The 17,357-nt window shown below is 43.6% G+C and overlaps 1 protein-coding gene across 5 annotated transcripts in view; it reads left to right on the top strand.

Annotated features, from left to right (window-relative positions):
- FNIP1 (folliculin interacting protein 1) overlaps positions 1-17,043 on the top strand; it is a 64,834-nt gene extending 47,791 nt beyond the window's left edge. For all 5 annotated transcript variants that reach the window (XM_025196074.1, XM_025196071.1, XM_025196073.1 and 2 more), the window contains 7 exons: positions 3,783-3,929; positions 6,386-6,555; positions 9,184-10,621; positions 11,009-11,177; positions 13,932-14,129; positions 14,614-14,729; positions 16,716-17,043. In XM_025196074.1, the coding sequence (XP_025051859.1) occupies positions 3,783-3,929; positions 6,386-6,555; positions 9,184-10,621; positions 11,009-11,177; positions 13,932-14,129; positions 14,614-14,729; positions 16,716-16,794 (2,317 nt within the window). In that variant the 3' untranslated portion in view covers positions 16,795-17,043. The remainder of the gene's footprint in view (positions 1-3,782; positions 3,930-6,385; positions 6,556-9,183; positions 10,622-11,008; positions 11,178-13,931; positions 14,130-14,613; positions 14,730-16,715) is intronic.
- Positions 17,044-17,357: the final 314 nt, after the last annotated feature.

Raw genomic sequence — 17,357 nt, 5'->3', positions numbered from 1 at the left:
AAATCCCCTTTCTCCAACCTCAGTGCTTCTTTCCTGCTGTAAAAGCAGGAATGGAGTAACTGGGAATAGGGTCCCTGCCGAAGAGATTTTGATCAAAAAGGAAAGGGGGACGTTTTCTGTTGCACACAAGGTAGAATTTGCTTTTTGGAAAAATGAAATTGATAGAGTAAATACAAAAAAGGCCCAACAATCTTCAGTGCCTCAGACTGGTTTGTCGAATACTGTATGTTGGAAGCTTTTACAGGCCCTTTGTATTTCAGCCTGGGCAGTGATTTTTCCATCTGCTCTGGGGTTCTTGGCACTTGTGACTTTTTCCTTTTTTCTGCTGATCCAAACTGCCTGGGAACTGTTCCTCCTTCCTAATTCTCCCGTCCTACCAGAAGTGTTCCACGGGCGGGCTTCTCAGCTGCTCTCATCCAGCACTTCTTCACTTCTTAGTGATCTTCAACTAAATCTTCAGGGGTTCAGCTTTTTGGTAGCTGCTTTTTGAGTGTGTTCACCTCCCCAATATGCATGACTACACAGGCACCAACTCCAAGGGTGCTCTGGGGCTCAAGCACCCACTGAAAAAAAGTAGCGGGTCCTCAGCACCCATGGAGCCTTGCTTGCAGACACTTTAAAAAAACCACGCTTTCCCAGGAGAAGCATCATGTTATTTCGACTCAGCCCTGCGGTGGCTGTAAAGAAGGGGCACTTCAGTGGGGCTTTTTGGTGCTTCTAGCTAAAGCCAGTTTAATCAGTTATTAGATAAAAGCACCAAAAAAGCCCCACTGAAGTGCCTGGTCTTTACAGGTGCTGCAGAGCCGGGTCAAAGTAACACACTGCCTCTTCTGGGTCTGCGTGGGCCTTGACACAGGAACGTGCTGAGTAATGCGGGGGGGCGGGGGGGGGGTTTGGTTGTTGTTTTTTTTAACATACTGCAAACATCCACTGGCCAAAAACAAAGCCGGCGCCTGTGCATAACTATCCATTTACTGTTCTAGAAGTGTTCGTTCTGAGCAGAAGATAAGTTTGGGGACAATGAATGCATCAAGTGGTTGTTCAGAGAGTACCTTTATAAACAAGAGATTTGACTAGGCATAACTTTACCAAAGGATAACTTGGATCTGCATGTCATGTAAAACACTAATTGCTCATTACTCTTGTATAAAGAAGTAGATGGGGAAAACCTATTTTTCTGAAGTGGTCAGGCATTTCCTATGACTTACTGACTTATTTAAAGTTGCTGACAGCATTGGAATATTGCTGGTTTAAATTTTGAATATTATGAAAATGCAGACTCCCGCAATGTCAGAAAGCCTGTGCTTTCTTTAAAATAAAACTATTTTTGGACACTAATCTTTGACATTTTAATCTGATGCTTTACTGGACAGCTCAAATGGTAACTAGATATTTACTGCCCTCCAGATGACCAAAGGTGACGTGGGTTGACATGCAATAACCCTTGAATCTGTACTAGCATAATATCTATGGATTTGGTAGAGCTATTTGTCTACCAGTTTAAGGGGCAGTTTGTAAATTTATATATAGAGTGGAAACTGCCATAGTCTGCAAACACGTCAGACTTGTATGTGGTTCAAATGTGTAATGTATGAAAAGAAGGAAACTGGAGGGGCAGAGGGGAATAAGAAGAAAAAATACCCAACGAAACTGTCTCAAATCCTTCAGTTCCTTCGTGTTTTTTATAGGGCACAGGGTGGCTTTGATTTAAATCAAATCAATTTAAATCACTGGTCAGGAAGCCTCAATTTAATCAGTGTTATCTACAAAAAGTGCATTCTTGTTGTTTTGATATAACCTTAATACATATTATTCACAACTCAGAGAGAGATGTAGGTTGCATTTTTAGAAGGTACATACTCAGTTTTAAAGCAGTGATTTATTTTGAGATTTTTTTCAGATTAATTTTGCAGCAGCATCAGGAAACTGAATTTATGATTTGGTTGTTTTATTTACCAAAGCTAATTGAAGCAGATAGTTGTGAAGTCATTGGGAGGTGAACTATCTCCAATTTACTAGATTAATCATGGATATTTGGGGGATATTTTTACCATGCTGTATTAGGAGGACAGCGCTGCATCTGTGTGTTATTAGCTTAGGGCTTTCTTCACTTTTTCCTTCTAGATATCTTCTCATCTTTGATTTCTTCTCTCTTTTACAGCTTGGCAAGCCTACTGCCATGATGATAGATTTTTCCTTCTACCATACCATTCCCTCACTAGATCTCAAATTAGTGGAGAGGCTATACACAAACTTATCCCTCCAAGACTTCTGGAATATTTTGCTCAAAATGTTTCTCTTTAGTTTCTACTACCCCTCCCTCCTTGCATTTATCTCCATGTTCCTCCTTGCCCAGATCTACTCCACCCCCAACAATCCTCTATTTGTTTAATTTCTTGAAACTTTACACTTTTAGAGAGAGGTAGGGGCTTGACTAGGTATATACAAACTTGCAGAGACAGCGGGGCTGATGGATAGGTAATATACTCCATATACTGCTGTTAACAAGGATGTTATCTCTGGAGAGACAAATCCACAGTTTGACAACTGAAACTAAACATCACAGAGATGCTTAATGGGATCTTCTAGACTGAACACTGAGTCTCATTGGGTAGAGTGTTTTTTTTTTTGTTTGTTTGTTTTTTATTTTGACTAATTTTATAGAGGAGCCTCTGGGGACCCCATAAGATTGGGCCCCAATATAGTCCATGGCCTGTTCTGATGTATTTATAAAACTTTTCTAAAAAGGTTATATGAATATATGGTCTCAAATACTATATTTAATTAGAAGTTATAATCCCTATTCTATGATGATATCTTTTGAGCTTTAACATATCTTAAATTGAAACTATCTTTATATAGGTTTGGTTTTTAAAAAAAGCATCTTAACAAAAAGTCATAGGCTTTTATCCACCCTGATAGGGAAGTTACTGAACCCTTTGGCTATGGACAGAAGGTACATACAGACTGGGCTAAGTGATCAGAAACCTTTTTTAATCTATAACAGAATGCAAGTTCCGTGTACATAAACTGCTTTCAAAATGGCCAAACCCAGTTTATGATAAAGCTGGATGGATGTAGTCTCAGGCTTAACTCGTAGTTAACTCATAGTCCCCCAGCATCCCAGGATGCTTTGCAGCCATGGTCTGTGTTGTCTGCTCCAGTGGACAGCTCCACCCACAGCTGTCACAAGGTAGAGGCAGTAAAGCCTCTGCTCCCTAGCCTGCTTCTGACTGTGCTTGTCAGCCCAACGAGATGGGGCACAGTGGAATGAACCCCAAGGTCCCCCAGCTGAGGTCTACACAGCATGAGGGGAGGGAAAGCCCTCACCATGGGGGCTCTTTACTCCCCCACAGCCTCCCCCATTGCCTCAGCCCTCCCCAGCTGCCTGCTTCTGAGAGGCTGGGGGCAGGAACACACCCCTTGGCCCAACACCAGTTCCCCCCAGGTGCTATCCATTCAGTTTATAGGTTCAGTCTATGCAGCTTAGAAAAACCTGTGAAGATTGAATTGATTTTTGCCTCCAGCTTTTTGAACCTCCGTACTTAGCTTTACAATAGCATGGTTGTATTTGAGATCAATTTAGTTAAATACTTGAGATATTTAACTCATAAAGGAAGCAAGATGAATTAACTATATTTAGTGAAAGATTCTTGTTTTTATAGTGGACTTTGGGTAACAGTTAATAGCCAAAATTTGCCTTTGATGTAAATGGGAACAGGACCTAATATTGCAGTAAAGCCTTTACCAGTATGACCTTTCTTCCTCTAATTTTCTTTTAGAACAACTATTTGCAATCTCTATACCATGCCACGGATTGGGGAACCTGTCTGGCTGACTATGATGTCTGGGACACCAGAAAAGAACCAGCTTTGCCATCGTTTCATGAAGGAGTTCACTTTCTTAATGGAGAACGCCTCTAAAAACCAGTAGGGTGTTTCTCGACATCTATTAATTGATATAAATTTTGTAAATACATTTTCTCATCGAGTATTAAAATCACTGTTTTATGATTGAAAAAAGCTAGAGGGAGCTACAAGTCCACAGCTGTTCTAAGTTTAAAGGCAAGAGAGCAACAAAAACCTTTTATTAAATGCCGCCTTCACCCACAATCTCATAAAGTCCCACGTAAAGAGCAGGCCTTCCAAAGATGTCTATAAAAAGTGAGTGATGGGAATGTGTGTGTGTGTGTCTGGGAGAGAACATACCTTATGTAAGGCATTAGCCTGGCCTTTCAAAAACAGTGAATAAGAAAAGTTTTAATGAACGAGGTCAGAAAGGAGTACAGTAGGAGTCGTGTGTGACAGTGCCTAACTTACAAATTGGTACTGAGCCCGACTTCCACAAAAAGCCACAGCTTTATGGAGAATGAATGTGTTTGCTGTATTAGAACCCGCCATTGGGCCCGAAGGGTCGTAGACCTAAGCAGCCGTCAAAAATTTCGAAGAAGCAGCTTCTTCGTTAACTCAACAGTGGAATCTAATTTTACTGTTTCATTATCTCTTCAGTCTTTTTTCACAAAGTAGGAATATGGGAGGTCTAAAAGCGTGTGCACTAAAATCCTGAAACAAGCATGTGACATTCAAGCGAGAATAAAACAACAAAATCAGCTGTTAACTCAAAGAAATCTGCCTTTAGATTGGAGAAGGTCCAGCAACTGGCCAGTGTAGCTTGGGCAACATCAGGGGGGAATGTGATTCTGCTGTTCCTCAAAATCCTGTACTTTTAACACCTGATGGTAATTTTGTGATCCATCTCTCTCCCTAACAGGAAGGTCATAATTAGCGTGCAGCATGGTATGCGTTCTTTAAGCAAGGGATCTCTTGTAGCTGTGTGAATGCCAGCAGACTTCAGCAGAATGTGAAAAGCCTTAGTGATTTGTAGAGGGAGTTAAAATGTTTTTCCTAAAATAAGTTTCAACAGAGGTGGAAGCATTTGGCCAGGATTAACCGCTTCAGCCTTCTGTCAGTCTGAGACTTGTGCTGCTTAGATGCATTTTAAAGTGTTTTGCTTGTGGGTTTGGTTGGGTTTTTGCTCTTTTTATTTTTAAACGGAGCAGCACTCTGTCATCCCTTAAATGTCCCAATGAGTGTTTTAACAGACCTTAACTCTCAGCCTGATTCTCAACTTATTCCTGTTTCATAATGGTGCGACTCTTTCAACCTTAGTGGAAATGCTCCTAATTTACATTGATGCAAGTGAAAGAAGAATCGAGCCCAGCACCTGCATTTTTTTCCACCTTCGTTTCAAATCTCTAGTCATCATCCCCCATCCACCCCAATGTGGTCTCCAGTCACTGATCAAAAAAAAAAAAAAAAAAAAGGGAGGGCAGGGGGATGGACGCTACATTTCAGTCTTTGTCTTTTAGGATCTGCAAAACTATTTAAACAGGCATTAAATTAACCCTTCTGGAAGACACTGCAGTTCTGTTGTTCATAACTTCCCTGCTCCAGTCCTATTTGTTCCAGTCTCCAACCCACACTTTTGCTCTCACCTTTCTCATGCAAGTATATGATATCCACTTATTGTACAGTTCAAGAAAAATAGCTCAGGACTTTGAGATGTACAGTGAGCAAATGTGTCCCAGATCTAAAACTTGGGATCTGTGCTGGCTTGTTTTTATACAAATGAACAATATGGTAAAGAGCAGGGTTTCTTTTTTGTAGCATGCAGAGTTGTGTACTGTCATTCCCATGCTATGGGCCCTATTTCCTGAACTGTTCTTATTCATGGCGTTGCGTATTAAAGCCAAAAGTTTAAAAACGACTGTTAGACCATGTAATCTGACCCACATAATACAAGTCATTGAACATCTTTCTAGATTACATATCTAGTAAGCCCAGTAACTGGTAGCTTGAGAAGATGTTCCTAACTGGGGAAAAAAACTACTGGACAGCAGAAGTTTTACTAAAATGGAAAGTCAGTGCAATTAAAACCCAGTCCTTATTTTTAAATGCAAGTTCCATGATATTTTTAAGCTTTTCTGTTGGCAATATTGTATTTTGTGTATTAACATTAAATATATTCATCATCTCTTTTGGTTTTAATGGAGAGCTTTAGCAATCTGTGCTTATAATAAGCTTACTAAATAGAAGGCTCATAATGTTAGCTAAACTGAAGAACTTAGATATGCATAAGATAAAAATGTTTGACAATTCAATTCTGATAACCTTTAAAATAAATCTCTCTCTTCTGGGCTCAATACATTTCTACACAGTTCTTTTCCAGCCTGATGCAGAAAGAGCCAAGGGGATCTGGAGATCTTTACGATCTCTACATCTCCAGAAGCTAGCATCCCTGCCCCGTGGAGGCTGTAGAATTGCTGTTGCTGAAATGCTATGAATGTTCAGCTGGAAAAAGTGACATTGAGCATTTTCATTTTCAGATTCTTACCAGCTCTGCTGACTGCGGTTCTCACTAATCACCTGGCCTGGGTCCCCACAGTTATGCCAAATGGGCAGCCACCTATAAAAATCTTTCTGGAAAAGCATTCCTCCCAGAGTGTGGACATGTTGGCTAAGACTCATCCATACAACCCACTGTGGGCACAGTTAGGTATGTCTGAAACTTTCCATCACGATCTGTTACAGTACTACATACATGTATATAAAGCAGTGATTGTGGGGAAAGTGTAGGGTTGAAGTTTTTGACTAAATGATGCTGTTTATCCTTCCCAGGTAGGAATTGTTGCACAAGGTTCAGCTCTATACATCTATGAGCTGCACAGTATTAATTACATGCTCTGTTGTTATTTAGGCACTACCAGTAATAAAACAAATGCAAAAAGTGTGGAGTCTCTTATTATTTATGCATGGCAGATCTTACAGTGGCCAATACCATGGCAATGATGAGGGATTCTGGTTTCCTTCCATGGGTCTCTAGAGAGAAACTGCATATTCTACGCATTGGATTGCTCCCATTGACAAGTCTGGTTTGGGGAATAAAAAAATTACTTAGTCTCTTACGTCAATTTAATACTAATAAGAAACAGAGAAAATGAGACGAGGAGCAGCAAAAAAAAGTGAATGCTGAATGGTCAAAACCTGCAGGCAATAAATGTTCTGGCATTCTAAAACCCATTAGAAGCAAAGAAAGACTCCCGTTGAATTTGTAGATGGCTTTATTGCCACCTAGTGGCCATTCCACAAGGGAAAGGACATAAGCATGGTCTGATGGCAAGCACTGAATACTAGGGCTGTGTGAAGCTTCAGGCGGTGATTCGATTCGGAGGAGATTCGGCCCGATTCAGTGGCCGGATCTCTGAATCCGAATCTAATCAGGGGACCAATTAAAAAGTCCAAATCTATTCAAAGCTCTCAGAATCTTTGGAAAAGATTTGGAGAGCTTTAATTTCAGGCAATCCCTGGTGACTGCAGCAGGGAGCTGCAGCCAACTCCCAGCTGGTAAGTACTTGGGGCAGGAGAGGGGAGGGGACCACAGGGGGGACCCCTGCCAGCCCCCCGACTTCCCCCCCCGCTCCCAGTGCTTTAAAGAAAAGCCCCAGTGCTCACTGGGTGCTGCCGTGAGGGGGTGGGGGGCGATCCCTGCTTCCCCCCATGGGTGCTGCCCCTATGAGTGCCCCACCCGGGCCAGCTCTGGCCCTTTTAAGAAGAAAAAAAAACAACAGAAAAGCCCCGGGACTCGCTGCTCCTGCACCGGCCTCGGCAGAGCCCCCCATGCAGCACGGGGCAGTGGGGATCGCCCCCTGCCTGGCAGCACCTGATGAGCCAGGGCTTTTTTTTTTTCCCCAAAGAGCCGGGAGCTGAGGTAGGCAGGCAGCCGTTGCCGGGATGGGCCTGGCTGATTCGGAGATTCGGCTGAATCTATTCTGGGCAGTGATTTGAATAACCTAATCGAATCGCTATCCCCCGAATTGGCTGAATCTGAAGTGAATACTAGCCGCTTCGCAGAGGCCTACTGAATACTCTGTGAGGTTCCCCCACCGTGGCACAGGCAGGTCGTTTGTCAATAGGGGCAAAAAAACTCATGAAACTCAAGAAATCAGCTGGAAGCCAGAGCTGGTACCGTGGAGTCCTCCTTATAGCTCCCTGTGGGTTTCCCGTGCTTCTCAATACATCCAAAACAGAACCCCTCTCTAGTCCTGCCCAGATAAGCCAGAACTTCATTATCCGTTGCCCTCCAAAGATGACAGAGCTGGGTAGGAAGGAAAAGAAGAAGGGAGAATAAGCTTTGTAGTTTTGCATCCCACATTGTCATGTTCTGGTTCTTGGCACAGATTCACTTTTCCCCTCTGCTTTCTTCTCTGCAGGCAGGGTGGGGAGGTGTTGGTATGCAGTATCCCCCTCTCTCCTTGGAAAGTAGGATCAGCAGCAGTCTTTTCCCCTCGGCGGGAGCTGCTGATCCGAGGGGTGCTTCCCTGCGTTTGATGTTCTACCTGAGGGATTGGGGGGCGGGGGTGTTGGTTCTATGAAAGGAAGAAGCTGGAGCTGTCTGAGACGCTTTAGCCTTCAAAGTGACTGCAAAGATAACAGCTCATTCCTGGCTGTGGGTTCTCTTGGATCCTCTCTTTCAAAACGAGGGACGTCAGGGAGCAGTGCTGCACTGTAAGCATGCACAAATGAAATCCAGTGCTACTGGAAGGTACTTGATCTAGTCCAAAGTCCTCTGCATTTGCAGAACAAGTACAGCACCAGCACTGGCAGCTCTTGTTTCCCTGTATTGTCTTGCCATTGTCTGCAAAGCCTGATGGGGAAGATTTTCCTCCAGAGATAAAAGTTTAGGTTTGTTTTTAGGGCTACTGAATTTTTGGCTTCACTGCTGAGACTACCTGTGTGATCATGGCTGTTGCCTGCTGAAGTGAGCCTCATCAAACCATTATCCACAGATTTCTAAGCTTCTCCAAGCCAAAACTTTTAGTAGTTGGGTCAGTTTTGCTGATGTAGAGGTGAAAGGCTGTGTATCCTATTATCCATCCCTTATGCAATGGTTTCCTGATGCAGAGGTTGCATTGTATTGTCAGTGGCAGCTATTACTGTTGCTGTTAAGGCTGTATTGCCACTGGAAGGATTCTCCTAAAAAAATACTGCTTAGAACGGAAATACTTTATTCTGCCCTGAATTCATCCCCTTGAGCCTGAAGTTTTTCAGTTTGTGTTCTCATTACTGAGACAAACAGCACCATTAAGATTCCCTGTATTAAAGTTGCTTTTTTTCCCTCTTGTAGGAGACTTGTATGGGGCTATCGGATCACCTGTGAGACTAGCAAAGACTGTCGTAGTTGGCAAAAGGCAAGATCTGGTGCAGAGGTTGCTTTATTTCCTCACTTACTTCATAAGATGCTCTGAGCTCCAAGAGACGCATCTTCTAGAAAATGGAGAAGATGAAGCCATAGTCATGCCTGGAACCGTTATTACTACCACATTGGAGAAAGGAGAAGTGGAGGAATCGGAGTATGTGCTTGTCACAATGCACAGAAATAGAGGCAATTTGTTATCTTGGGAGTCTGAGGAATTGAGAACTTCTAACTGTAGTTGTAAATACTGCAAAGGCCCACTTCCCCTTGGGCCAAACATAGAGGCTGCTTCACAACGAGAGAGAGAAGATGCACAAAATGCCTCTAAGGTAGAGCTGGAAACTTCTTTAGAGGAAAGCAGAACAACCTCAGCTGCTGACTGCCAAGAAGACCCTGTTGATGTTAAGCATTGCAAAGATAATTTGAGATCCTGCCTGGACACCAAGGTAGAGACAGTAGTCTGCACGGGGGCAGCTCCAGTGGACAAATGTCCACTGGCAGAATCTGGATTAGAGCCAACTGCAGACATCTGGAGGACCGAGGAGTCACTGGAATCTGGTACCCAAGCCCTCAGTGTAACAAGATCCACAGGTATAGTTGTGGAGAAGAAGCCTCCCGATAAGCCCTTGTCTGACGCATTCCCTTGCAATTCAGCTGAGGCTCAGACAAAGGTGACTTTTCTGATTGGTGATTCTATGTCGCCTGACTCGGACATCGAACAGAGAAGTCAAGCAGTAGCGGAACAAATTACTAGGCATCACAACCAGCCAGCAATGAAGGAAGGAGTGGCTGCTGACCAGAACTGTGAAGCAAAACAAACCATCGAGGACCAAACCAGAGACTGCAGGACATCTGAACCGTTCCCTCAAGTTGCCAGCAAGCATCAGACTTGGAATCCAAATCCTTACAGTACTGAGAGCTCGAGTCTTTTTGATGAGTATTTTACTGATGATGGTTCGATTGAAACCCGAACTATTGATGATATTCCAGTGCGAGCAACTACAGACATTCTAGATCAAAGCAGTAGTTTAACGTTTTCTAAAAAACTCTGTACACAGAACAGCAAACAACCCAGTGAATTTTGTAAGTTCATGGAATCTGTTCGCCAAGAGACATGCAAAAACTGCTTTGCTGAGCAGGACCAAAAAGACAAAGTTGCTATTAGTGTCCCCCATGGGGATAGAGAAAATGTAGAGAAAAAAGTTGCCCCAGCAATTGACTGGGACATTCCGAGAAATGAGAGCTCAGATAGTGCCCTTGGCGATAGTGAAAGTGAAGATACGGGTCACGATCTAACTAGACCAAGCAGTAACTATTATGGGGGAGAGCAAGAAGATTGGGCAGAGGAAGAAGAGATCTCTTTTCCTGGGTAAGTATTTCAGCAGTATCAGACACCTAGACCAATGCACTTCTCCTCATTCCCCAGAGCTGCAGCCCAATATGGCATCAGTGATTGGAAAGATTCTTTTTAGTTTAGTAACTGTAAAATGAATGTAGCGAAATTGGTGAGCTAGAAAAAATTAAAACCTTATTAATGATGCATCATAACACTGGCTCATATACTTTCTGTTCTGGTGTTTTATGCAAAAGGCCACACTGTTCCAACTGCCTTTTGAAACAAAACTTTTTAAAAATGTGCTTGAACAGAAGTTTAAGGAAGAAATGATTGACACTAACCTGTTACACTTGCTTAAACTGAAATGAGCAGAAATTGGTTTCCGTTACAGTACATGTCCATGATATACCTTTCTTTCAGGTCAAAATTAGTTGAAGTGAACTCTGTCCAGCCCAGTATTGCCAATTTTGGAAGGTCCTTGCTAGGTGGCTACTGTTCATCTTACGTACCTGACTTTGTTTTGCAAGGAGTAGGAACTGATGAAAAACTGAGACACTGTTTGGTGTCAGATTTGTCGCATGCTGTTCAGGTAATTAAACTATATCCAATAAAAGTATTTTTCACAATAAAGAAAAGCAGCTATTTCTGAAACAGCAAACCTGTTGGAACTGGAAGTACTTTTTGTTATATCTGTGTTCTAATTTCCACAGTCCCATTGCGCTGGGGTCTCTTCCCTCCTCTCATCTCTCAGTTAATACACCTGGGAAATCTGCTCCAGGTTGCCACTGAAACTCGAGCCCCAGTTGAAGGCAATGGGAGGAGGCCATCTTCTAGGAGGCGAGAGAGATGCCCATGTTAAACTAGCTCCTCTTCTTGATGGAGCAGCTGGTTGGTTACTGGGATCCTGAGCTGTGAACTGCTATGACCATTCTAGACTGCCACATGCTCTTTCCCATGAATATCTCCCTAACGAACCTGAATTGTCTGTGGAACAGAACTTGTTCTCTTGGTGAAGTAAATATTCAGCCCTCAGAAAGGTTGAGATCTATTAGTGTTGTTGTTTTGTTTTCAGAGAAGCTAAGATGCTTGGCTTGTCTTTGTGGGGAAGAGGCTAACCTATTGATGGACTATGTTGTGCCCTAGAGCATGTGGGTAGTGGGTCTCTGCTCTCTGACCCCCCACCCTGACCACTTTCATGTAAAAATGGGTCTTGGTAGAACTGTATTTTCCTGGATGAGGTCTGCTCCAGGCACCATCTGTCCTAGGGGACTGGACAGTGGATGGGGTGGGAAGAACATCCTTCTGTACCCCTCTGGCTCTGTGGAAATTAAGGGAAGAGACGATAGAAATTACGGAAGCAGAAACATGATTCTGTTCCCCTGCAAGCCAAGATCTCATTCCTACAGGAGTGAGGTCAGACTTAATAGGTAACTGTCGATCCTCTGGATCATGGTGTACACGCAAGAGCTCTAGTCACCAAGATCTTTCATGCATATATATGCCTAGGCAAGAGTATGGAGGAGTGGAAGCTGCCCAAGACCTCCCATCCCCCCCCTTTAGACCATTAAGACAGAATCCAAAGGCCAGACCAAGTCCAGACATTCAGTGCCTTGATGGTTGTAGCTGCTGCCAGAGAGCAACAGATAAGAACTACTGCTGACTCCCTAATGCCTCAGTGAGGACACATTTCTGTCGGGATGATGTCCCTTAGGCTTTCTCCAGCCAAGGAGTACCCACAAGGCAGCGGGGGCCAGGGTTTTTGGCTAGATGATGCTCTTTATCCTTCCGAGGTAGGAATCTTTGCACAGGATACAGCTCCATACATCTACGAGCTGCAGAGTATTAATTATGTGCTCTGCAATTATTTAGGTATCCAGGTTGTAGCCATATTGGTCTAGAGGAAAAGGTGATCAGGACTTGTAGTAGAGATGATATCTTTTATTAGATATCATCTTGTTGATGAATATCTTGTTGTTAATAAAAATATCGTCTTTATTATCTTGCTGGTCTAATAAGATATCATCTCTACTATGAGTCCTGATTGCCTGTCATTATTTAGGCACTACCAGTAATGTCTAAATAAGGCCCAATACTCGCCTTATTTTGGAGGTTGTAACATTGTGGTATTTTATAGGAGCTACCCCACCACAAGTAGCCCCACCACGTTGCCACCAGATCCTCCAGTCAGATGCAGTTTAGTCATACTAGGACCATGGTCAGACATAAGTAGAAATGAAAACACACTTGTTGGGAGCATGTCTTTCAGGGTATGCACATGGGTCCTCTGAAATTTGTTTTTCGTTCCCCAAAGCAGCTGCCTTCCATGCTAGTCAGCATCCCTGTACATTCATTGGATGCAGCAGTTCATTTGTGTGGCCCTTTCCCTTTGTTTGCCTCCTCTTCTCTGCACAGAGCCCTTTCCAGTGATTTGCCCACTGGTGCCCCTGGGCACATTCGGTGGGTTTTGCCCATTTTGAATAAATCACAGCTGAGTCTTGAGCAACAGGGGCAATATCTCAGTGTGACTTCTGGCATGAAACCAATACTTCTTCTCTACAAACTGCCAAGGAAAGAGATGTTCTTCAAATGCTGCAGCTTCATTTTTACCAGCAAATGCTGCCAGAATTTAAAAAAAAAAATCTATGCAAGATTTTACATGTTGGCATTCAAAATATAACCCATGCATAGTGGAGCAGCACCTTGGTACTGCTGAGAGAGGGGAGTTTGTAGGCAGTCATGGCCAAAAAATTGAAAGGAAAAGGCCCACAGAGGTGTTTGTATCCATTGCAAAGAGATCTTCCAAAAGCGTTAGAAAAGCGAAGGTTGGCTTTGTCGTTTTGCTCCCTCTGGTGGTTCTGCAGGGGCAGCTAACAAACTCCTGCTGCTACCGAAGGAAAACTGATTACAACCAAAAATGCAACTGTTTGAATTGTCCCAACTGCGTGAAAGAAACCAGGCAGCACATGTGACGAACAGCAGATTAGATTTTCTGAGGCTTTTCAGTTTTAATAAGCTGAGTTTCTACATCTTGAATAATCTGATCAAGATAGGTACAGTTGTTGGGGTTTTCTCTCTCTTTTTTTCAGTATGATTTTAACCTGTATCTATTTTAACCTCAGCTTCATTCCAACAAGAAACAACAAAATCAAATGTTAAAAGACACACTTTTTAGACAATCGTTTCAAGCCTGGGAGGTGAAGACTCTTAACTTTTTCATGATAAGGAATTGCCTCAAGGCTTAAAAAAGGGCTTCCATTGCTGTTGAGATTTGTTTTGTGTGCACCGACCTGCCTTTTGTTCTTCTTGTACTTAAACTATTCACTTCTTTTTTTTAAATTCCTAGCATCCTGTCTTGGATGAACCGATCGCAGAGGCTGTCTGCATTATTGCAGACGTGGACAAGTGGACAGTGCAAGTGGCCAGTAGCCAGAGGCGAATGATTGACAATAAACTGGGAAAAGAGGTGTTAGTCTCCAGCCTTGTCTCCAATCTGCTTCATTCCACTCTTCAGCTTTACAAGCATAACTTATCTCCAAATTTTGTAAGTATGAGCAATGCTCACAAGAGCTGACATGCTGTGAGAATCTGCTCTTAGGAACATATTTGTTATGTTAATTTAAGTTACAGCCATACTGCCCGGTTGGCACAATCTGTCACACTGTGCGTCATCTGACAGCCCGTAGGGCCCCTTTTAAACTTCATTCCGAGTTCCCAAGAGCCGGCTGTCATCCTGATTCAGTCTGGGTGCAAAATGTCCACTGAAATAGGCGGGAAGTCTTGCTAGTGCAGAAAACACTTCAGCAATTTATTTTCAGAACAAGAGTCTAAATAGAGACTTGTTTCATTTTAATTGTGCATTTCCCAGTAATTCCTGAAGGATGTTTTCAAAGAATTATTTTCCGTGATGTGACTGACAACAAGGCAGTCTGATTATGGGGCCTGGGCTGTTTCTCTTTGGGGTCTGGAAGGGTTAAGGTACTGTAAGGAGTTTGCTTTCTGACATGGCTTTTTTCATTTGTTTCTAGTGCGTCATGCACCTGGAAGATCGGCTACAGGAACTGTATTTCAAAAGCAAGATGCTGTCTGAATATCTCAAGGGCCAGATGCGAGTTCATGTTAAGGAGCTGGGCGTGGTGCTGGGGTACGATCACAGATTTGTGTGCGAGGTTTCCACTCATGTCCCCTGATGTGTCCTTCCCACACCTCCTAGGCCACTAGTCATGGGTATGGCAGTACGTACTGATGGATCCTGATGCAGGAGCAGGACCTCGGGCCCCTGCTACACATTACGTGTCTTACACAATTAACTGGCCAATAGTGCAATATGTTTAGACCAGCCACATATGCAAAGTAATTATCACAAGATAAAAATAACTATCTAGTTATAAACTCTTTTTATAACTATCTAGTTATAAAAAGAGCCAGCCAGCTATAAAGTTAGTCCTTGAAAACGTGTAATAACCAGTAGCTGGTTTCTATCCAGCTTTAAGTTGAAACTCCCTTCTTGAGAGCATGGAGACAGAAAGGGATCTTGGAGTCATCATTGACTCCAAGATGAACATGGGCCGACAATGCGAGGTCGTGGTCGGCAGGGCTAACCGGACCCTATCGTGCATCCACAGGTGCATCTCGAGTAGGGCCAAGGAGGTGATCCTCCCCCTCTATGTGACACTGGTCAGGCCACAGCTGGAGTACTGTGTCCAGTTCTGGGCTCCGCACTTCAAGAGGGATGTGGACAACATTGAGAGGGTCCAGAGGAGGGCCACCCACATGATCCGGGGACAGCAGGGCAGATCCTACAATGAGAGGCTACGGGACCTGAACCTGTTCAGCCTTCACAAGAGAAGGCTGAGGGGGGTCCTGGTGACCGTCTGTAAACTCACTAGGGGGAACCAGAAGGGTTTGGGGGAGACCTTGTTTCCCCTAGCGCCCCCCAGGATAACAAGGAACAATGGCCACAAGTTGTTGGAGAGTAGGTTTAGATTAGACATCTGTAAGAACTACTTCACGGTTAGGGCGGCTAGGATCTGGAACCAACTTCCAAGGGAAGCAGGGCTGTCTCCTACCCTGGGGGTCTTTAAGAAGAGGCTTGATGTCTACCTGGCTGGGGTCATTTGAGCCCAGTTTTCCTCCTGCCCAGGCAGGGGGTCGGACTTGAAGATCTACAAGGTCCCTTCTGACCCTACTTCTATGATTCTATGAATGTGTAGGATGGCCCTTAGTTTGGCATAAATTTTCCAATTCCAGGGTTCCCTTCCATATCCTTGCCCAGATGCTAAGGATCCCCCTCCTATTCTACCCCACTGTGCCAGAACCACTCATTAGCTGGCCAGTCCTTGCTGAATGATATATGATTCCTCCAGATTGACATTTCCCACATGACAGAGCCCAGAAAAGACCCTCTGTGTCACATAAGCCGTCAGGGGGGTGGGACACAAGCAAAGAGGCTTTGTAGGAGGTGTTCAGAGCTGGCATGGAGACCGGCTTCCTATAAATACCTCAAGAGTGTTGTTGGGTGAGGACTGGGGCATGTAGATCTGGGCTTGTGCATGTGGAGCTGTAGACTGATGCAGTTGCTGGAAAGAGAGGAGCCTACAGCATGGGGCTCGTTCATTCCCCAGCTCAGGGGCTAAGTACTTCCATTTCCTTTTGTCCCCATCTTGTGACTTGTTCCCCACCTAAAGCTCCTTTACTAAGGCTTTGTGCAGAAAGCAAGTCCAGTGCCAGCCTGCCCCCTGCTCCCTTCTGTCATTTCACCAACCCTGTCAGCCTGATGAGACTGAGAACAAGCCTGAACTGAACCCCGGCCTATCGCTTCACAATACAGATCTGTAACTGTCACCAGGCAGATCTGGAGCAAGTGTCGATGTTTAAAAACAAGCTGATTTATGTGGGTTTGTAACGAGAGTGTGATGTCTTAATGACAGGAATGTAAATCATTTGCTTTAACATTACGTGAAGAAAGTCTGGCCGTGCAGAGCTTTATAAATGAAAGGTACAGCTGTTGGGCTTGACTACCCAAGTGCAGATGTTTGCATTTGGGATGGTTTACATGGCAGCCAAAACATATGGACAGGCCACCTAGATTGGGGGTCACATTTTACAGTGTTTTTCCTCTTCCTCTTAGGATTGAATCCAGTGACCTCCCTTTGCTGGCAGCTGTAGCAAGCACTCACTCTCCATATGTTGCCCAGATACTACTTTAAAATGCCAAAGGGCATGGACGGTCACATTTTTTTTCCTGGAAAACAAAATGGAAGGCAAGGAGACAAACATGAAACGTACTTGTTCCAACTCCTTTTTGCTTGAGGCAACTGAAATGAACAGCTTGCCAAGCGGACTGGGTCTCCATAACTGACTGCACATTATGCACACGCATGGAGACTACTTGTATTTTTTTTCATTCTCCCACTTGGCCATTCATTTAAAAAAAAAAAAAAAAATTCAAAGAAAAAAGACAGTCTGAAAAGCCTGAGATTCTGAGTAGTGAAGAAAACCCAAGATCATGGAGAAAGCTGAAGAACTGAATATAGTTTGGGAAATTTCTCAAGGATGGCTAATTACATGTGGCTAAAAGTGGGTAACGCAAGGAAGAGCTGCTTTGTAATGATTTACAATGCTATCGCTGGTAGCAGACTTAACAGGAGAAGGAAGTAGCTGCCTTGAGATTTGTCTTCTCCTCTTCCAGGAATGTATTAGAAGTGTTGGTTTTCAAGCCTCAACGATTTGTAAACAACTTCTACTTTTTCATTACGCAGTGAAAGTCTGG

The sequence above is a fragment of the Alligator sinensis genome, unplaced genomic scaffold (genome assembly GCF_000455745.1).
Source record: "Alligator sinensis unplaced genomic scaffold, ASM45574v1 scaffold111_1, whole genome shotgun sequence".
Classification (NCBI taxonomy): Eukaryota; Metazoa; Chordata; order Crocodylia; family Alligatoridae; genus Alligator; species Alligator sinensis.
This window is presented reverse-complemented; position numbering and strand designations above follow the sequence as displayed.